Genomic DNA, 23,189 nt, shown 5'->3' on the forward strand with positions numbered 1-23,189 from the left:
ATCATCATAATATACACTGTGTGTGTGTGTGTGTGTGTGTGTGTGTGTGTGTGTGTGTGTGTGTATGCACATGTATGCACATGCCCGGCTGAGAGTGAATGTGCACGGCAGCCCTGCCAGACCCCGCTGCTCAGTGTGATGTAAATTGTGTATGTGTAAAAAGCACTCCATAATCAGGCCATCCATCATCAGAGGCTGTCAGTGGGCTCTCTCAGGGTGATACATCACGCTCTCCTGTCCTCTGCCTCAGCTGGGGCCTACACAACCCGCCAGGCATGCTGGGAACACAGCCGGAGAGACGTACAGTACAGGACGAGCCCTAGGTTAGGAGAGGTGTTCTGTTTGATGTGCCTTTCCAATGATAATGATGCCCCCACTGTACAAGCGGACCTGAGAATGATGATGTGTGGAGGGTATAGTATCCTTTCCTATCCTGTAGTTTAGACTTTATACACAGTACTAAATGCTTACATATGGAGGAATTTACATCCACATTTACATTTAAAACATGGCTCAATGTTCTGCAGTCGCAGTCCGAGCGTCAGGCATGATCTCCACATGTCGACATGTCGCCATCTCATCTATCATGGAGATGATCTTTGTAACAACCCCGGCGTAATGAAATTGGTGACACAGGCCGCCATCTGCTATTGATTTCATGCAAATGCTTTTGACAGCTGATGGAGACTTGCATTAGCGCTAAACGGTGCTGTCAGTTGATGAGTTGACAGTTCTGTAGTCATACCATGTACACTGGTGCAGACAGACACAGACAATGTCAATAATCCTGTAAGAGCTGCTGATGATATATACTGAGCACTTATATTCAATCTGGACAATAAATGTGTTATGTGTGTATTCATCGCATCGCTCCGCACATTTTTTCTTCCAGGCAAAGATTTTCTTTCATCTGCTGAGCTTTCAGAAGAGTCATTGGGGCTGCTCTTCCTACTTTTTCTTACACCACACACATTGACAGTAGCCACCCCCCCCCCCCCCCTTTAGCTGTCCCCTCTCCACCCTATGTCTTTTTTTTTTTTAATCCTTGGCACATCATTATGTTCCGGCTTCACACTCTGTCGTAAACTTTACTCTCTTCTAAAGATATAAGCGGCAAATCTAGCTGCTCCGAGATGCCCTTGCATGCCAGAATTAGTTTGGCCCTCGCCGTCCTTCCAGCACAATATGGTGAACGAAGGGTGGGGTGAGGGTGTGGAAGAAGTGTGTGTGTGTGTGTGTGTCCCCCTCTTACCCCTTCTGCTAAGGGTCTCAGTCGCTGCAAGGAAACATGAAACCCTCCACACACATCCCATAAATCCTGCCCTGGGTGGGGAGTCTAGCCGAAGGGGAGGAGGGACCGATGAAGGTAGGGGGGAGCTATGATAGGGGTTGGTGTAGAGGGGGGGGTCGCTGGCACGTTCCAGTCACGCCCGCTTCCCGGCTCGCGGCCAATCAATACCACTTTCCTGTTTTAGAGGCGGGTAATTATGAGGTGGAGAGATTGTGTGAACTCTCACCCCTGCTGCATTACTCGCCTGATATTAAGATAAATTGCCTGATTTTGGGTAAACATATGCTGCAATTCAAACTGTCAGCACTGGTTTGCTCAGGGATAATTTGTATTGATCTCCTGGCTTCTTCCCCATTTTGCTTACTGACCTCATGGATAATTAGAGAAAAAGAGACACGGGGAGCTAAGGCAGGGCTTGCATTTGAATACTTTGCAGGAGAGATGAAGAGCACATGGGAAGGGGGGCCGAGGGAGCATTATGGACTAATAGAATTTTCATTTTCTCTCATTTTCTTTGCAGATTTAGACAGGTTGCATGCTTTGTTCAATTACAACGCGTATATCTTGTTCCCTGCCTGCGCTGCATATGCAGACCTATATTTGTTCATAGATCTGTTTCCATGGTTTTAGTTCAGAAATGATTACAATTTAACAAAAGCAATAAGACAGCAAAGTGACAGCAAATACGTTTTAAATTGAACAACTGGTAACTAAAAGAGATATTGTAAAGGAATATGGCAACTCATTTCCATAAAAAAAGGAAACTTGCTCCTTCCTCACACAGGTTTAGAATATGTTTTTATGAATATTTCAGTAAATGTCTCACTCTAGAGAGTAAATGATCATGTTTCAGAATATGAAGAAAAGGAATGCATGACTCGGTGTGCAGCTGTGACCATATCCATTCCAATTTTCAATATCACGCATGCGTACGCGGGTTCATGGCAGGGTTTCAGTGAAATTCTTCCGCCTGGAATGTGCACTTCCCAATCTTATTTTGATCTGACGCTTTAGTCTTTCCGTTCCATCATGCTACTAAAACACATTTTCCCTGAGAGCTCCTTAGCTGCCCCTGCTAGCCACTTCACTTAAAATGTAGAGTGGCTGGCGTGTACATGGCATCAGAGTGTGGTCTGCTGCTCCTTCTCCATGTTCTCTAGAAATAGGACATGAGTAACCGCTCCACAGGAACAGTGTAACATGGCCGACATTGGCAGCCAGAAGTGCTTACATGGCAATACTACTGTGCCCTGGGTCTATATGGAAGTGGATTGAACACATGTATTGACTTACAGTATCTGGGTATAAACATGGGGAAATGTTTGAGCAAAGCAGTAAATTTAAGGGAAATTGTTCCTTGTTAAGTCTATGAGGCTGAATGGAAGCTTGCACAGAGTACTAGCATTCCTGCCAGCCATTACAGCTTATTACGATAACTCTATCTTTCCAGGAGATAAAAACCTAGCCTTGTTGCCATTTGCCAGCTATTACTTTCGCTAATTATACTTAACTGCTTCGAGCTTATCTTCACTCCTCCTACACCATTGAGCAGTTATTTTTTTCTTTCCCCTTAACACAAATTAGAGGTGGAGTGGGAGTTGGAAAGGGGGAGACAGATAAACAGCGCAGGCAGAAGTTCATTCAAGTGTTATTGCATTTGTGACTTGTCAAACTGAAGCCTGCTAGGCACCTGCGGTCTGTTCAATGGTTGCAGTTCAGAACGGCATCAACACACATAATGACCTTGTCTCGCTCCTAGTCTTCTGGAGATATTTAGAGAGTGAAAACTCTTCTCGGTGATACTGTCAGGAGTTCAATTTGAATAGTGTGCGCACAAAGAAGGCAGAAGTCATGCTGCTGCTTCACAGTAGATATGTTCCAGTGTTGAGAAAATTGAAAACATGCATGCAGATGTAGAGTCCATCTTTAAAAGTGAAAAAACAAAGCACGCCAAATTGGAATTTTCACAGCAAACCCACGCAAAGCAAACCTCATCTGCTTTACCACTGACCATATCACCTCCATCCACTGCAGCCTGTTACCACTGAGTGATTCCATCTCCAGTAGTCTCAAGATGAACAGGAAATTAAAATTTCAAAGATCTGCAGTTAGGATAAATCAATGGAGACAGATCAATGTTCATTGAAATTTCATGAACTTTGAGCCAATACAGATGAAAAAAAAGCTAGACAGTTACAGTCTCCAGCAGATATTGCTCCTGCAACAGATAAAATGTAATTAACACGGTTAAAAGGGAGCAATGTTACAGATTGCACATCCATAATTTCAGACTCCCTTCATATCGGCTGTATTATTAGAAAGGGCCAAAGACACCTGTTCAATCCTCTTAGATGACATCTAAAGTATGTGTGCCACTTCTCTAAGGACGCCGGCGGACTTTCACACATTACCGGCCAACAGAAATCAAATGGGTTCCCTTCACAGCTGATTGCAAGCGCAAATTAATATTGTAAAATGAAGATCAATACATGGACGGGGCACAGATCGATGACGGCTAAATTACGGCCGCGTTTTCCCCCTCATTCAAGATGAGTTGTGTTTTCCTCTCAAAGTCAATACCGTGCTGCCTCCCTCATTCATTTCTCAATAAACTTGCCGATGAATTTCAATCAAAATGCGGCAGAGGAGGAGGGGCTGTGTGGAGTTCTTTTAAAGCCCGTTGGGTGTGGATCATACTGAAAATGGGGCCAGAAGAGGGGGTGGAGGAAGGAGGAGGGGAGAGATCCTCGTCTATCAAGAGCCCTCCCTCCCTGTTTCCTCTGTCTATCTTTCCTATGGCAGAGGACTGATGCTGTGACTTACTGAGGACAATCCATTTTAAGAGCCATTAGAAAACAGACCTCTAACGATACTGTGGGACAAAAAGTGGGTCCAATTAAAATTAAATCAATGAATACCATCCTTACTTGGAGCGGGAAAAAAACACAGCCATACTTTCATTTTTCTCTTGAAAGATACCCACAATATGTTTCACAGAGAGGTGTAATGGGGGAAAATACATGCTCAACTGCAAGTACTTATTTCAATCAATTTCCCGGAGCTGGATTTCACAGGTCACTTGCTGATAACACGCTGTGGAATAATGCCACAGTGTGCTTCTCAAAGCCTACCTGACAAGCTGCCTGACAGTGGGGGAGTGCGAGCACGTGTCACGTCAGCCCTCTAATTGGACACAAGGACCTTCCTCCGTGGAACCTTGTCGCGCTCCACACAAACTCACAAGGCCTTCAAACCGGGCCCATCTAACTTGGCAACGAGTGTCTGCTCCACTCCTGTGGAGCTGGTGCTAAATACCACAGTTGTAATGAGACAGGCAGGTATGGGGACATGGCTAGTGGATAACATGCTTTGACACATGCTAAATCTGTTGTGCCAACTGGTTACAAGCAACTTGACTGTGGCGATGACATTTATACATTTTATCCTCACTCACAGCACTTCATTCTGCAGGGTGAATTAAAAAAACGGAATAAATAAGATTAAAAAACGTCTCAGGAATTTCAAATGTACAACGCTCATATGGAGCATTTCGTGTGTGTTTGTGAGTCCTCCTCTAAACTTGTTTACATACCTCTTTGAATGCCTTTGATTATAGCATATCTTTACTGTAGGCCACACCCCATCACTGACCAGTAACCAACAGAGTACCAAACCCAACCCTGCAGGACAGGAAATGAAAAGGAAGCTATCCATCTGATCAGCTTCTGAGTCTGGGACTTCAAAGTGACGGCAGGGTGGAGAGGAGACGTAAGGATAGGCCCGAGTCACAGGCCCAACAGCACAGGGCCTATCTGATGTGCTGCGATAAAGGCGTCTGTGTTTGTTTATTTAGTTCTTTTTTAGGGAAGAGGAGGGTCCAAGACTACATAACAATTTTCTAAGAGTGGAAAAGGAAGTGAGTTTGATTTCGGTTTGAAGAACTATAAATCACTATTTATATGTCGGATCTGCTGAGTGAAGTCTTCCTATTCAGTTTGGGAAGACATGGAAATGCATTTTTTTTTTTTTTTAAATAAATTGTTGAGGCTTAACTAAAAATAAACCTTAAGACTAATGAACATCTTCCTTTTCCATCCCTTACAAGGTTGACATTTCTTGATCTTCACCAGTATTGAGTGAAGCACACATGACCTCTTTGTCCTTATGTTGATGAATGACTGCCTCATACCCATTTTGTCAGATTTTGGTGCAGTGGAGTCGATAGCGTCACCTTGACGAGGAAAGTTTGTGATCCATCAGCCCTCAAGGCTGTCTGGCCTCAACTAAAGCCCTGGCAAGAGCAGCTCACTGTATGGGGCATCTACTCCATCCAAAATCCTTCACCCAGTGTGCTCCGCTCTTGTGAGGTCGAACGAGTGGCTCTTATTACTGCCGCTTTACAGTGAGGGAAAAAAAAAAAAAGAAGAAAAAAAACACTTGACTTGTACTAATAGCTGCGAAGCCATGCTGGTCACCAAAGGTCTGAAGACGAAGCACCCTGTCAGTGCCCAGCTTGGGAAATTAGCAAATAATGTTCCCTTCCCCCTGACAAATGTGTGACAGCTCGCCTTCGCCAATCATTCTCTCCTAACGTTATGATGCATGTCCTGGATCCCCACTGGAGGATACAGGCGAAGTTTACTGACCCTCAATTTACCCATGACAAATGGGGTCTCTGTAAATGTGCGTTTTCTGGGGCGCGGAAGGGGTTCATTTTAAGCAATCCTGGTTATGTGGATGTCACTGATTAGGATAAATAGAGGCTGAGTGTGTTAGGACTGCTTGCAGAACCATATTACCAAGGGCCTGCATGGTCGCCCCTGGAGGGACGCTCTTGTGGAAACTTGGCCAAGATAGAAAACCAAAAGCTCTGATGCAATTAGGAGCTTAAATTGGATGAATTGTACGCTCAAAGTTTTTATTTATGATTTACTCCTTCATACAGCACTTTAAGTACGCAGTCAAAAAGGTTAGGATGGCGCAAATGAGACGGAAAATTGAGACGTTTTGTTTAAGAAATAATCTGATCTGATCAAACCAGCAAATACTGTTTGCAGTGCTTAATAAAGTGTAAAGTATAATAAAGTATTGACCTCGGGAACAGCCAGGAGTTTCTCCTTTTGATTTTCTACAACCTTGCTGGCAGCTGGACCAATGGATAACCAATACATGGATTAGACAGAGGACCCGCTAGCAAGCTCCAAGGGACAACATTTTGTTAGAAGGGAAAAAAGGTATTAGACAATAAAATAAAAAGCCAACATGTCTTTTCTCTAAAAGGGTGCCAATTAAAGTACAAATATAGGCTCCTTGAAGCAGTCAGTAAACTGCAGCCTGCTAAAGTTTTATATAGTATGTCTATTTGTCTCATTAGTGTTTTAAACGTTCAATAGTCAATGCCAACAGGATTATTTGACATACATTACAGGGTGCTCTCTTTCTGAGAATGGATTGTGAGTGTTGGAGCCGTTCCAGGGCACTAGCCCGAGTGAGGACGTATCCCTTTGCTGTTGGAATTGGCTGCAGTCTCCTCTGTGTTGACTCTTGGTAATGTGTGATAATTTCTTAAATTGAGTGAGTTAAATCTTCACAATTAGGGTGGTGGTGCAAGAAGAGTCAACATGAAAAAAAAGGTCTAAAAGGGCACTCCTCTCAAGCGGTGCTCTTAAGTCACGCTTGCAGCCATTCGCTTTGATAACTAGACCTTTGATATGCACATGTTGCTCTCCAATATGACACTGTGCCTTTCAGACGGCACTGTGGCACTACATGCCCTTTAAGGCCTAGGTAATTTGCTATTGTAACTCCGGATCATTTCAAAGATACTCGCTCATGTAGTGGCAATTTCTTTTCAAGTGCCATCTCAAAAAAAGAAAAGCTATGATTTGAAAGGTTTCCCTCTTTAATACATGATTCACTCTCTTGTGCTCAATGCATCAGCCCATTCACATTTTAATGTCAGAGAGAAGTAGCTAACATCCTTTCATCTAGCAATTACAGCACATATGGAATCAGTGGTACCTAATTCTAGCGTTATGCATTCTGCTCTCTTTAACGGTTTCTTTCTCTCAAGCGTCAACCCTTGTACAATCAGGGTGAGCCTCACAGGGAATAGCAGAGCAGAGGAGCCGGACCTGTCTATTCGTGACTTTCTCTTTTAATTCAGCGCACTAATCAATTGTACCACCATTGCCTCCAGGGGTAATTGTATCTTTATACTAACTGGAAGTGAGTAGGAACCCAGGGAAGACAGAGAGGAAGAATGGGATGGGGCGGGGGGGTTGAAAAATCAACAAAGATAGAGAGAAGGGGACACGTTTCCCCAGTAAAACCTGATGGTAATCATCCCAATCCGCTTAGCCTCTGTGACTAATGGGGTCTGTTCTTAAGGGACCTGGCACTTTCACCAGGGTGCTATAGAAGCCATTAATGTCTTAACTTATACACCTTCTCAGGGCTGTGCAGTAACACATGTACACACGCACTCACTCACACACTTTTTTTTCCTCTCGTTCGCTCTCACGCGCTCCCGCAAACAGACACACACACACTTACGCAGCCACACTACACTCCTGTTTCATTATCCTGGTGCCTTGTTGGCCTCTGCTCCGCTCCTGCTAGGGAGGTTAAATGCAGGAGAGCTAGGCCAGACTGCACGGTTGGAGGAGAAGGGGACGGATGGCTGGGGGTGGTAGAGGTGGTTTTTGGGGAGCGAGAGAGGGGGGACTTGATGAGAAACAGCTGCCCCAGGATGGAGGGGTCTGGATGGGGGTTTCCGATGGGGAGGGTGTGGGGGGGTTGGGGGTCCAGCCACACACTTTGCAATTCTACTGCGCTCAAGGCCAGGGCTGTGCTGGAGGCCTGGGGGAAGTGAGAGTGCTTTGACGCTTTTCCCCCTGTTTCATACTGCCCATCAGAGTTAGAACAGACAGAGGCTTCCAGGTCAGACAGGCTCCGACCCCCGCAACCTCTGTCTCCTCGCCAATGATGACAGATAAGACCACCACTTCCTTCTGTTAGCCAAGATAATTAGATCCCTTACTTATAGTGTGACACACACACCCTTTCCGCCTCACACACTCTCTCGCCTCCTTCTCTCCCATGAATTCATATTCAACACACATGAGAATAACTTTCAGGCACACTCGTGCACTGAACGTGGATATTGCTTTTCTAATCTGATTCATAAAAAAATGAAACCATATTTTGCTTTACAAAATCAACCAATTAGCAGAAAGCATTATCTGTCTCAGTACAGGCAGATACAGAGAATTGGCAGAATGAGATATCCTGACAGCTTGAGTCTAACAGAGCTTGGCAGCGCCCTCGTATGATGGCAGGTCAGAGGGGGATCGAGTTGCACTTGTAGGAGCCCCTCCACGAAACACCTTTTCCCTAGCAGTGCAGATCTCACACTTTTAACATTCAGCAAGCGGGGCCCTGGTTAGTTCATTATTAGGACTCGGGGCTGAGGGCTCCATCCAGATCCAGACAGACGGAGAGGGGGGGGTACAAGAGAATTCTGTAGAAAAGAGCTAGAGTAAGGTTTTTTGACTTACCAGTATAGACAAATCTCCCAGGGGCACCTTTGCAGAACTGCTTGGACTTGTAGGACAGCGTGACTTCCACGACACCAGGGATGTGCCGAGGTGGAGTCTGGACACGGATGGCGTGGGGAGTTATCAGCTGTATTACACAGGAAACAGAAAAATAAATAATGAGCCCAAACCACAGAGTGCTGTTACAATACAGGGTAAAAAAGTGAAATAAAAGTAATTCATTTCTAACTCTATGATTGAATTTAAATCAAATCTATAACAAAATCTCCATCATACCTCGCTCCATACGAGCATGGTGCCAAACACGACTTGTAGGCCATCAAAGAAGTTGTCCCCTATGATGATGACAGTGGCTCCTCCAGTGGTCCATCCTTCACTCGGGCTGATAGCTTTGATGCACGGGGTGGCTGCTTATCCAAGACAAAAGAGAAAGGGCCAATTCAGCACCTGAGATTCCACACTCTGTCCCATGTCTCTTTCTGTACAGACACATTACGGCATCACCTCCATGTCTCTCTCACAAAGACGTATCATGGAAATTGCCGCTGGAAAAAAAATGATGGATTTGTCCTTTAAGGCATGAGAATCAAAACCATTTATCAGCGCGCTGGAGTGGTGTAGTTAAGCAGACCCTTCAAATGGTCCACTTCACAAAGGCTAAACGCCGGGCTCGCCAGGAAAATGATTTGATGGAGCAAATTATGTGTCAGGGCAAATGTAGCCATCAGAATTGATTAAGTATGCACCCGCATGTACAGTAAAATTTCAAAGTTGAACACATCTTAAATGAGTCAAGAATACGGGCTGTTAAAGTGGAAATGACAAGCTAAAGCTTTGCTGGTTCATGTTATTTCATTACCTTTGTCTGCATATGCAGTACAGTGAAGGCACACTGAGTGTAGTTTCAGGTTTCATAACGTGAAATGCACTCGTGAATTATTCAGATTGTGTTTTTTTTCTTTCTTTTTGTGATCGATTCAATCCATTTCATATTGTTTATTACAATGCTTTTCATCTGGCATGACTTCTGCTACGTAGCTCTGCCATTCATCAACAGTCCGGGTTGTTATTATAATCTAATTTGAGTGATCTGGTGCCTCGCATTCACTGTCATTTGATGCATTACCTTAATATGGTGTTCAGCACAACACCGTGTTTACAACAGAAATAGCATGACAGCTAGCCATAAAATAGCAATATCAAATTTAATCTATTTCCATCAATATCTTTTAATACACTATGAATTGTGAATGTTTTTTTCTACTCGTCAAAATGTGAGTAACTATTTCAGCAAGTTCTCTCTTTCTTTACAAGCTCACTTCTAAACCTCTATTATCCTTTCTATCCAGTAAGTAAATCACAGTCGGCCATTGTTGTATGGATCACCTCCGACAAGACATCTCCCTTTGTTTGCCTTGCTGTTGGGTCTGTTCAGGTCATGTTTGCTCTCTCTCGCTGCCCATAAAGTGCACACACACACATCGGTACTACAGGGAATCTGACTTTAACAGGCGCTGTTGACTTCATGCTAATCACCTCGTACAGATTTTCATTTGTGAGGCCTGGAGGAGTGACATTTGCTTTCCTTAATTGCGAAGCGGAGCGTCTGAAAGAGGACCAACCCTCTATGGGCATGCTGGGCCCCCTCTAAGGGCCTGACCTTCATCAGTGCGGACGATTACAGCAAATAATTCACCCTTCAAAATTACTGTAAACAAATTGACTTTGGGGATGAGAGAGAGGGGGGGCAGGAAGAAGGAGGAGGAAAGAAAAAGTGCCTGATGGTGACGGCGACTGTTGGGGGGCAGCTGGAGCCTGAAACCTACGACAGGCATACACAATCATGCACACACGCACACACACACAAACACAGACGCACCATCTCGGAAATCCCAGTGCCCCCACCCACACACAGAAGGACCCATGGAGAGGCAGCGACTGAGGCCCTAAGCCGTCCACCCTTCTGCCTCAAAATTTGCATATGTCTCAATGCACAGACATAGAGGGGAGCATGTGCTGAATGGGGACCGTGGCGAAGTGGATTACACAGTCAGTGCAGGCGATCTGATGACAGACACGCACAATGCCCCCTCAGCAGATGATAGGCATCATGAGGAGTGGACGGATGAGGATGCAAAGAGCCGGCTTGCCGTTGCGTCACTAAGTCTTTGCAAACTTTGCGCTACAGTAGTGGAAATTCAATCTCATATGTCATAGCTTGTTTTTGTTTATTCTGGTCTGCTGAGTTGTTACCCTATCAATTTGGTCTGTGTGCTTGAATTTACTTCAAGATCCACTTTGCTGTGCAATGACCTCGGGCAGCCGATCTGTGATCCTCCCTAATCTTTCTCCTCAGTGGTTAGGGCTAGCCGTAGAGGACGTCAAAACTGATCTGAGATCTGAGCGGAGGAGGTCTCAGCTCTAGTATTGTGACACTCAAACAGGTCTGATGTGGCCCCGCGAAGCCGTCCTTTGTTCTGCCTGCTGAAATGTGTTGTAATTGTGCTGTGGGATGTCCAGATGGTCGGTTGATAGTGCAGCTGATGGGATTATACCTTTTACCTCTCCCTGGGCCATCTGTTCCCTTTGACTCTCTCTCTCTCTCTGTGTCTCTCTCTCCCTCTGCCTCTCACTCACTCTTAACCTCTCTCTCTCATTCTCTCTCCTTCTCTTTCTCCTTTCCTTCTATCCTTTTTCCCCCTTCCTTCTTTTTTCCCTCTCTTTCTTCCTCTTAGGCCCAGCAGTCTGGATTCACTTGTCTTTATTGCATAAACCCTAACAGCATTACAGCCACTTGGCATGCAAATGAGGCAGGCGCTGCAGGCTCTGTGCTGAGTCTCCTATATTGTCTGGGGCTCTATAATGGTGGAACTGAGCTGAGGAACGTGTGTGTGTGTGTGTGTGTGAGTGAGAGTGAGAGAAAGCGTCTGTGTGCGTCGGTGCTGCGCTGTTCGTGTGTGTCTGCATGTGTGGGGGGTGATGCTCTGTGTGTGAAAGACCCGGCTATTTGTGAGCATGTTTATGCACCTTTGAGCCTGAATCTATACATGTTTGAGTGACAGGCAGCCACAAAGCACATTCGTGTCTGAATGCATAATATGCTTGTTGTGTGACAGTACACACAAGTGAACCAAAATGTCACATGGTGAGATTCAGTCTGTCACACACCGGCTATCCCGTATGTGGGCCAATAGGGGGCAGCACCTCTTGATCAATGTGAGCAAGTCAGTGCAAGTGCAGTGTGAGCTGAGAGTGAGGATGCCTCTCTGTTTCAGCCACACACAGTCAGTCAGCCACATTTCTGAGGCTTCTCGCCCATTGAACTCTTGAGGAAGAATGTGTTGCTAATTTAAAGCACGCTGTCTGTCTGCCTGATAGTTGTCAGAGCACTATGGAAGACATGGCTCGAATTACATTTTATGGCCAAGTCTCCTTTTCTCACGTCTCTGTTTGTTAAAGGTGACTCAAACAAAGCCGGCAATCATTGTTGATGCATGTTAAATTAGTTTGTTATGGTGCTGAGTCTGAGAGAAAAAAGAAAAAAAAGAAGAAGATCTAAACTTGTGAGGTCACACGTGGTTAAGCAGAGGGAAGGTGTATTAAAGTTATTAGACAAAGACATGTTCAACTGGGCGGTTGACAATAGCGTCTTTTCTTGCTTTACGGGGCGTCACTCTGCTGCTTTGAAGAGTGTGGTGAAGAGAGGAAGAAAGGGATGGGTTGGGGTAACCTGTAAAGAACACAAGCGCACACACTCACACACACATATATAGAGACACACAAAACACACGGGATCCCATGGGAGAGGGGGAACATGGAGGCGAGGGCTCAACCTCTTTAATTGCTCCCCTCATTAAGAAACTGGTTGCTAGGCGATCCACACCTATCGTGTCATAAACGTGAAACACACAAACAGAACGTCAGCGAACATAATGACTTTGGTGCTCCGGGCAGGACTTTAATTATTTGATTTTGTTCTCCAGTAGAGGAGTCATTAATAAAGACAAAAACAAATAGATTAGCTATATCCCCCACTAGGACCGGAGAGCACCGAGATATATTAATTGTCTAGTTTTTTTTTTTATTAGTCGTTGTTGTATTAAACATTACATTTGCTTTTGGTGATAGAACCATTAATGCCCATTAATGTGTAGAGAAGCTTGTTTTAGTCAGTGGTGTATATAAACTGTTTGCCCAGCCATAATTGGCTCTTGAAATCTGAAGATAAGCAATTTGCACAATTGGCCCAAGTCAGTTTCTTTTTTATTTCGATCTTTCAGCAGCGTGTGCTCCCATCTGCGAGTGGAGGCCATGAGGGTCATAAGGTTACGTTTAGTGCATTTTACTTTTTGGATTTCCCATGGTTTGGTGGTCCTTCTTTTTTCCCTTTTGGCTGAGCAGGCAATCAGTCTATCATATGGAATCAGTTGGAAGAAAAACAGTAAGTTCTGTTTTTCTCATAGCCGCCCCCCCCTCCACACACACGCAGACACGCACACGCACACACACACACACACACACGCACACACACACCATCAACCCACTCCCCCCTCCCCCCTCCTTTCACTCTTTCTCCTTCCTCCCCCTGTTTCAGCTCACTCACAGCTAAATCTGCAGAACCCAATGACAGGAAATTGACCTCACAGCCAAATTCTTAAGCAATTTGATCATGTTTCACATGGGCTTTTAGGACAAATGTAGGTGCATTAGGAGACTGGAAGTAGTAAAACATTTTAAAATCGTGAATGAGCCTGAGTATTACCCTCATCAATAGTGATATCGACAAAACAAATACACAGAGTAGTGCATGCTGTTTCTAGTAAAGAAAGCAAGAATGGAGGCACAAAGAAACTTTAAAAGTGAAATGAAAGTGATGGAGGAACTAATGATTCAAAGGAACTAATAGCAACTATGTGTGTGTGATTTGTAAAAAAAAGTTTGATGTCTAAAAGACACTACAAAAGGAAAATGGAGCAAATTATAAGATGTAAAAATGTGCCTACCATTCTCCAGATAAGGAGGCGTACCTTCTGAAGGGTCGAGTCTGCGAGCCCTTCGCCCGTGCTTGGAGTTGTTGTGTACGAACATGTTGTCGGAGACAGCCAGGACATGGCCGTCCACATTGACGGTCGTCGATACGACAACCTGCAACAGAAGTGAAGGTGAAACATGCAATTTAATACATTGTTGGGAAAAAAAGAAAAGCTGAGACATATGGTTATAATGACAGCCTCACTAGTTCTCTGGGGTACAGGGGATACATGAATGCTTTAGAAACTCTGCTGTGTCCAGGTACATGCCCGTGTGCTATTGATTACTATTGTCAAACCTCATGAGTGGTTGTTCTCTTTAGAGATATCGCATTACAGTAACCCGGCTTCTCAGCCATTTTGTTTTTGCTTTTTAGTGTCTTGCATTTGTGTGCAGCTAATTGACTTTTCAATCACTAAACTACCATTTCCGTTTGCTGACATCATAGCAGAAGCTCAGAATTATTGATCAGCTTGTCCATCTATTTGAGGATGGAAGGCCTCCCTTTTAAAATATTACTGGAGTCATTAGCAACTGAACCGTGCTCCATCCCATTACTCTGCAAACATTTTACTAGGATCATATTCCAAGCCACACTTCATATTTCATAATGCTTATTTTTGTTGTTGTTTTTTGGCTACCACATCTCCAAACAGTGAGTCGCATGTGAATGGCCAAAGTGTTTCTGAGCCGGAAACAGAGAGCCCCTCTCAGGTTTTCTTCGCCGGTAAGTGACCTCGGTGTAGCAGTGGAATTTAGGGGGGCGCTTTTCTTTTTTGGTTGGTTTGGGAAAGGTGGGGGTGTAAGGGGGAGGGGGGGAGAGAAGGGGAAGTGAAAGAGCTCCATTCTTGTGAGCAGGTTCAGAGCTGGGCCAAGCTGAGGATGATGGATTGGGCCCTCTCTGGCCTCCAGCTGGTTTTTGGGGGTAATAAGTGGAGTGGAAGGCATGCAGAATACACAACTTTGGCTACAGAAACACCTATGCTGGAGCATCTGGGAAATGTATTTGGGGAGGAAATGGTATACCAACTGTTGGATGGAAGAAAAAGGGCTGAACATCAGCAAAAAAAAAAAATCTAAATCCTGATGTTTTAGACTTAATGTAAATGTTTAAGTTAAAAAAGCTAAAAACATTTTGTTCTTAAATTCCTTTTGACACACAGGACCGAGAGGTGAAGCCCAGTGGCTGTCATGCATCAGTCCACATTCACCCTTAGGGGAGAATTGAGGAGGCAGGGGAGGTCTGATGGTGACATCAGGAGGGGACATCCTGTCTTTTCTGTTTCATGTCCAGGCTTCCTCCTGGAGGATGCTGGCTGGTGTGTCTATCACAGAACAGAGCTGTGTCTGACGGACGCCCTCTTGTAGTTCGTCGCTATCCTGATAGGACAAATCACACTAAACTCTCTCACCTTGACCTAGAGGGCTGCTCGTGGTGAAAGTGTCTGGGTAAAATGGATGGATGGTTGGATACATGGATCAGCAGGCGGGGGGGTGGGGCTCGATAATTTCAAGGATCAACTCCTTGACGCATTAGAAGCGAGAGGGTTAGAGAAGCCGTAAAAGTGCTCAACGGTCATGTCCTTTTAGTGTAAATCGCACAATTTTATCAGCCCACAATAATGATGGTTTTCAGATGGCTTAAGATGGTTTTCATTGGCTTTACAGTGCACTGCATATGTGTGAGTTTAAGTGTATGCATATGTGGGTAAGAATGAGAGAGGGATGTAGTGAAAGTAAATATATGCACTCCAGCTTGTATGGGCATCCATCCATATGTGTGTGCGTCTGCGTGCTTGCGCATATGTGTGTATAAGAAGGTATGCGTTTCCGCTGCCAGACAGATCCTGAGTTAACACTGTTGTTACATGTGGTTGGATCGTCCTCCCCTCTGCGCTGAGGCTCAGAAAGCTGTCAGGAACACAATTGATGGCACTCTTAAATCCTATATCCTTATTTGTGTCAGATGGTATTCCCTAATAAATATTCTGTCCAGAGCGCACAGGATACAAAATCCCTCACTCTCTCTTTCCCTGGGTTTTGCCTCCTTCAGTGCCAATAATAGAATTGAATTCATATGTGTGTCGATGTGACTTAGTGTAGCTGTGCATTTGTCACAGAGGGGAATTTGTGTGAGACTTCAGTCACCTGGAATCTGCGCATGTCTCTCGGATTCCCTGCATTCTTCAGACAGTTCTGATTGCACTTGAGGAAGAACTTGAGGAAGAATCTGAAAGAAAGCACAAAACAAAAGGAAACCCGATTAATTACACATTTTAAAAGACCAAGTTATGGAACATTATCGTGAGAATGATCAAACACTCCCAAATCAAATACAACGTGACATTGGATTATTTCAGTTTAGGAAGTCGCCGATTTATTTACTTCCGCCAAACAATCAAGCGCATCAGTCTCTTTGTCATCTCATCCCCTCACCTGAGTTCATGGGTCTTTCCCAACACCCATCTGCCACTAACATACAGAAAGTCACTTGATATTCCACCCACCTCTTTAATCCCAGGACACCCCCTGTGCAATTAAAGTACTCCTGTTCAATAGGGAAGCAAATGAGGCCCACCTGTGACCAGGTCTTGTTTGAAGAGCATCAGGGATAAAGGACCTAACAAGGTGGGAGCGCGCCACAAAACTTATAGTCCTGTCAGGCAATTAGGCGGACACTCTTGGGACCACCGTATGCCGCACACACACAGACATACAACGCATACACACACCCATGCACTTGTGGGTGGGTGAGGCAATTATGCCACAAATTACAACCTGGCTAATCGTCTCTGAACAAATGTCACGTCTGAGTGAGATCTGGGCTTGGTTAGTTTGTAAGCTGCCTTCCTGTCCTTCTCTCAGGTCTCGCAAAATGTATTGATGAAGCCGCGCGCTAAGAGCTGTTTATCAAATGTGGCGCCAAGACATAAAACAGTTAAAAAGAGGAAAATTAACAACATGGCAAATAAGACATATTGTCTCGGATTTAGCCTATTGTGTCAACTCTTACACAACCACACAGAATAAACAATGTAATTGACTTGTTTTTCTAAATTCTCCCTAAAGAATCATGACTGATTGTGCGTTCGCTTTCTGCTATTCATTAAAAAAATACCGTGCTGAGATATTTATTTTTCATCACATTGCACGAGCGTTACTATATGCAACACTGTGGTTTCTATTGTAACACAACTTTGGCTCACAGAATCACAGTGGCTCATTGGATTACCATAGATTGCACCATAGATTGCATGGCCATTTCATTCCGCTAAATATAGTGGCTTGTGTGGCCTGAGAGGACGCTTTCACAACACTTAAGACTACTCCTTCACCCAGTGGGATCCTGGCCAGGCCATAAATCAGAGTCTGAAATGACCCTTCTAACCCTGGCCACATTAACACATGCACTGGTCATTTAGAAGCGTTCTTCGATAGACTCCTATACCTTGTGCTTAACTGAGGACCCAGGAGGGAAAGGAAAGGTGAGAAAATATTTTCACTCCACATCCAAGGAGCTTTGGCTTGAACATCAATAAAAGACGTTTTAACCCATGCCAGAATGCTGATTGCCTGTCGGTGTGTGGCGAGCCCATAAAAAACCTGACTTGTCATTAGTGCATTTCGCTTGATTGTGTTCACTGTGTTTTCGGGTTGCATCTGTTGGCTGATCATCAAAATGACCATTATGTACTCTAATTCCCTGACCCTGTTTTTATTTCCCCAAAGAGTCATAATGTAGAGCAGCAGACATCTGCGGAAAGCAGACCTGAAATACGACTTTTATTTGTCTGTCGCCTCTCATACAGATTGGGTAAGGCCAGTGTGAGTGTTTGTGTGTGTATCTGCGTGCACATCTACATGCATATGTGTGTGTGAGCATGTGCATGGGCTTGCATAACCCGTTGGTGAATTTATTGTGGAGCAAGAGACAGAATACATTTCAGAGGCAATGCATTGACTTCATAAAAGAAAAACATTACTTCCAGAGTTGTTTCCTTTCTTGGATACTTTAATGCTTTTACATACTCTTCCTACTACAGCAAAACCAAAAGTTAAGAACCAATAAACACAAGAAATGGAGTGCCCACGCTATCATAAAGAGGCTCCTTTATGTTTACTGTTATGAAGGCAATTAAGCACAATTTCTCTTCTAAAAAGATAAGCTTAATTTTCATAGTCCACAGCCGTGGCAGCGCTATAGCATCCATTACATTTGAGTTGGTTAAGATTCTCCATGAGCACAGTGCAAATTGGTCCTTGGTGAGAAGGAGAGCAATTAAGACAAGGCCCCTCTCTCTCTCTTTTACTTCTTAAATATCTACAGAAGTTTGTGCTGGTGTTTTGGCACGCACAGAGACAAAAGGAGGTTGTTTAATTGTTTTTTAATGGGATATCAAGTCGTCGCTGCCATTAGATGTTGGCAATGGAGGGCAAAGGGGGATAGAGAGAAAGAATGAACTGCAATTAGGTTTGATTAAAGCTATCCTTCTCAATAATCAGCTGTTCTGACAGGACAGGGGGACCCTGGTGGCCGCTGAGATGGAGGAAGGTGTTGAGTGATATTAAGGCCAATGAAGGGGATATTAACATGGCTAATTAAAGCTCTTCCAAAGCCGGGAGAGGAGGCTCTCAGTGGACCTCACTGGATGAAATAATCGGCCAAGGCAGCTATCAGTTGGAGGAGAGAGAGGAAGGGAGTGTGGGTAGGGGTGGGGTGTAGTCCATCTGAGGGAAGGGGGGAGTAGAGGGAGGGATAGTGGGAGGCGTAAAGGAAAACTATGAAGTGTGAAGAAAGACAAAGAGGAAGACATCGACAGGCATATAGAGAAAGACTTCCAGGGCAGCCACGGAAGCTCATTTTGACATCAAGCCTCTCCGTCTGCATGCCTCCGGTCTGCCAGTATAAGTAAGACCTGACATCAGCTTTTATCTCCGACAGCTCGTCATACAGGTCCACAAATCAACGTTAAAACAATCCTGCTCATGCCTTGGTATAAGGCAATTAATACGATTCTCCCGTAGTACCTCCATGCTCGCCCGCTGCCGAAGCTACTAATCATGCCATAATGATTTCTCTCCCTCTGGTCAAAGGGGAAATAGATTGTCTCTTTAGTAATGCAGCAGGCTCGGTGCCTTCCACTCCCTGGCTTCACAGACCCGGTAATTGAGGAGAAAAAGGCCGACTTTGGCACTTTGACTGATTTGAGGGCTGCTAGACCCTCTTATCTTTACTCTGATCATTTTAGGCTGACACTCAAAGGAAGACCCATCGCCCTAATTCTAGCTCACCCTCTCGCATCATCAAACAGAGGGGGAACAGGAAGAAAAAAAGAAGAGAGAGAGAGGAAAAAAACAAACAGGCAGGGTGAAGAAGGCCTTCTCTCATTTAAATGGCCAACTTAATTGCAGGGTTGATGTCACTCATGCATTAATGTCCATCCCTTTGATTTGAGTGAAGAGGGCAAATAAGGATAATGCTGTATTATTAAGGAGGCTCCACCGGCAGTGGAGGCCAGCTCTCCTGTCAATGTCACTCTTTTATCCATTCATTTTCGGATTTGTGTTATTATTAATGACTCGTATAAAAAAATGTAAATCCGAATTTCTTTTCACTCCTTGTTTCTTAGATAACAGAAACAACGCTATATATTTCAGTTTGAACCTTATTGTACAAAAGAGCTTCCCCTTATTTGTTTAGGTCGTTATACAATACACTGACAGATGGCCACAGTATTTGTAAGAGTCAGAGTACAATCTGCTGACACCAGATCTCTACGCTGAGATAGTAGTACACGGGTCAATAGCGTATCGGATTTCCAAAACGCCGGGGTCTTAATGTCAAGCCTCCTGCCTCTCCTACCTACTGCTCCAGTTATTAGGCACTCCACTGAACTGCATTCAGATCCCTGTTGTGACAAGGCGGAGCAGGTAAAACGAGAAATAGAGACACTTATAGATCTTAATCTTACCGAGCACTTATTTATGCAACTGAGGGGTCTTGGATATATATGCCAGTTAAGTCCCTGGGAGGCCCTAGCGGAGCTGCGTGGACATTTATGTCGTATTCTGGTTCGCCGCTGTCTTCTCTCGTCAAGCAGAGCTGTTTTTCTCGCCTTAGCTGAAGTAAACCACAGCACATTAACAATATTTGCTCTACCCCTGTACAAGCGCCGAGGGACCAGACCCACAGATCCTATCACTTCTTTATCAGGGAACAAGTGCCTCACTATCCAGCCTTATTGGGTTTGGGAGATTAACCCCTTCCACTCACGGGCTCGGCCCATGTCCTCCGAGAGCAGCAAGCAGATGTCACTGTGATTATTATTGTTCGACATCAAATATCCCAAGTACATGTCTCGGAGAATTTATTGGGTATTTCCAAGGCCTTTTTTAGTTTTCATTCCTTTATTTTCTTCCGCTGCTATTGTCAGTTCATTTTGTTGTTTCATATTTCATATATTTGTTGGTGGTGTGTTTGTGTGTTGGTGGGGGTGACAAATAATGTATGTGCTTCCTCTGCACCCTAACATGTAGCTGTGTCCCTCCATTCATCCCTCTTTACCCTCTCCTCCACCATCCCCCCATTTCTCTAATGGGCAGAGTGGCATTGACATTATTTCACTTGAGGATCCCTCACTCTGTCAATCCCTCTTCATTTAGTCCATGGCTACAGGACTCATTATGGTATCTCTTCCTCCTTCTCTCTGTCTCGTACTCTCACTCATTTTCCTCACCTCCTGTCTCGCTTGCTCTCTGGCTCTCTCTCTCTCTCTCCGGACACTGTTAGTTTCTTACTTAAGAGAATAGCTCGTCTTCACAAATGGTTTTGCGTCAAACCCACTCCTAGCAAGCCCCCACTGATTCCCTTCAGGCTTTGGCACAGGTTTACTGTAACAGATTAGACGAACACTCGGATCTCCTGCTAACTATCCATCACTTGCTAACAGTGGACTAAGGCTGTGTACTTTATGCAGCTTTTAGCTCCAGCCCGCCACATACTGCATGTTTAGCCCCGAGCTTTCTCTCTGCCTCTCCCATCCCCTCACATCAAGATACTGCTGAGGCTGTGTACTGTTGCACGCTGCTCTTTGTTTTACTCTGAATACGCCTTTTCTCTACCACGACTTTGAACACAATATAATAAGACACAAAACATAAATAATTCTGCGTTGTTTTGTCTTGCGTGGCCCTGTTGTAAAAACGAATGAAACACTGGTTGCCGCTGTAGAGCCAACATCATCTACATCCAAACTGGGCTTCATAAATATTAGTGAATCATCACCAGCAACCACAAACCGGCGTGATGATGATTACTGATAATGGCTATGACAGTCTCAGCGAAGTCGGCCGTGAGGTTGCTGGAATAATGAAAAAAAATCACCCACATAAACAATGCAGCTCTCTGGAATATTTACTCTGCTCAACAGCTGGACTGCAGAGAGGTGTCTCCAGGTTATTTTTGCGAAGGAGGGAGAAATACCGTGCTTTGATTACTGGTCAGCATCGGAGCTTGGGGCCTAAGGAAATACCAGTCAGCACCTCCCTGCACTAGTGAGATGAAAGATAAGCATATGTTGGAGTAACTGGCGGGGGTGAATAGTAGTATTTAGGGTGTTGGACGTGGGGTTCTGGAAGGCCCCAGAGCCAGTCTACAATGAGAGCCATACAGCGTCTCTCTCCTGTGGCACCTTGGAGCGATCAGAGCCGGGCAGAGGAACGCAGCTCTACAGGCAGAGCCAGCAGGGGGGCTTTGACCGTTTACCCACAGCCATGCTGGATCCAGCATGGCTGTGGGGGCTTATTTGCATGTGTATTTGTGCGTGTGTGAAATATAGGTCGTGAGCCAGTGGTTTTGCTGTGTGTCCATGCATGCTCAAATGTATGCGAGTGTATTTCTACATCATATTATTACTAATGTATAATACATACATCTAAAGTGGCTGTCAGGACTGGTCAGTCATCATAAAACATGAGGCAGCCACTCTGACATCGCAGCCACATTAACGCATTCTCAGAAGGAGAAAAAAAACAAAAAAACACCCACTGTGGACTGTCATGTAGGCAGGGGGGGATAGAGACAGAAAGACAGAGAGCGGGTCGGTGCTTAAAGCTAACAGGTAACCTTTCTGTGCACCTAGGACAAAGGCAGGGGGAAAAAGAAAATGTCAAATTAAGAGAGGCCAGGCAGAGAGACGTGGCTGCCATATTTGTGTGAAAGCCCAGTGCTGTTGGCAGCAGAGATGGCTGCTTTCTGATTCATCTGGGGCCGTATGGCAAAGCTTTGTCAGTCTGTGCGAGGTATAAATAATTCAGGGTGAGAGATGGCAATTACAGGGCCCTGCACAACCAAAATGAATATTTTATAAGGACTAAAACTGCCCTGGAATGAATCACACACATGGAGTCACACACACATACACACACATACACGCACACACACAAGCATAAGTGAATGTGTGCACACAGACACACATTCACCCAAACACACACACACACACACACACACACACACACACACACACACACACACACACACAAAGGTAGCACATATGAACCCTTAGCGGTGTTGTATTGTTGACAATATAACTATTTTATTATATAAACCCCTGCATTGTGGGTTAATAATGTTTAATATGCTTGCATGTGTGACTTCTCATAATATTTGGTTAAGGGTGAAAAAGCGTGTCAAATTGTTCTTCTATTGTATACAAATGTATTTACCGCCACAAACCAATATACCTGTTAAAGGTTTCAGTACCCTATTCAGTAGCCCGTTTGAAATACATTAGCAGAAAATGAAAAAATAAATGCGAGTGTTGTCAATATATAGAAAAGATCTACACAAAAAGAAGTCTCCAGAGACACCGAGCCTTTACTTTTGACCCTGTAAATATGGTCTTTGTGTGTGAGCAAAAGGGAGGGGAGGGGGGGCAAAATGCTAATGGAAAAGATTAAACCCAAAAGCCGCCTGGAGCATTTACCTCTAAAGGGTTTTGTCTGTCAGGTTTCCTGCAAAAACTCTGTCTTTATAATTCTGAGACAAAAAATAACATTGTTCCCAAGTCCTGAGGAGCGCAGTGGCTTGGTTGAATGGCCATTGTGTGGGCCTAGCTAATGATACCTTAGCTTTTGTGAGAGGGAGGCCAGGTAGGTCTGTGACATCAGCGCCACACAAGTGCTTCTCTGTCCGGATGTTTAGGAAAGGATTTCGTCCATGGTGGGAAAAGGGTATGGAGAATAAACAGGTCCTGTTTTTGTACCTGCATTATAAACCCCTTTGCCTAAGACAGGGGTATCCTGAAAGA

At 44.6% G+C, this 23,189-nt stretch overlaps 1 protein-coding gene across 4 annotated transcripts in view; it reads right to left on the reverse strand.

Moving 5' to 3' along the window:
- The window catches only part of ebf3b (EBF transcription factor 3b), a 65,283-nt gene that overhangs the window by 9,818 nt on the left and 32,276 nt on the right, over positions 1-23,189 (reverse strand). For 2 of the 4 annotated variants that reach the window (XM_010784162.1, XM_010784160.1), the window contains exons 7-10: positions 16,030-16,111; positions 13,878-13,995; positions 9,127-9,257; positions 8,851-8,977 (exon numbers count right to left, since the gene is read on the reverse strand). In XM_010784162.1, the coding sequence (XP_010782464.1) occupies positions 8,851-8,977; positions 9,127-9,257; positions 13,878-13,995; positions 16,030-16,111 (458 nt within the window). Of the gene's footprint in view, positions 1-8,850; positions 8,978-9,126; positions 9,261-13,877; positions 13,996-16,029; positions 16,112-23,189 lie in introns of all 4 variants that reach the window. The other 2 variants (XM_010784161.1, XM_010784159.1) reach the window with 1 other exon arrangement.

Source organism: Notothenia coriiceps, unplaced genomic scaffold (genome assembly GCF_000735185.1).
Source record: "Notothenia coriiceps isolate Sejong01 unplaced genomic scaffold, NC01 NC01_scaffold00026225, whole genome shotgun sequence".
Taxonomy (NCBI): Eukaryota; Metazoa; Chordata; class Actinopteri; order Perciformes; family Nototheniidae; genus Notothenia; species Notothenia coriiceps.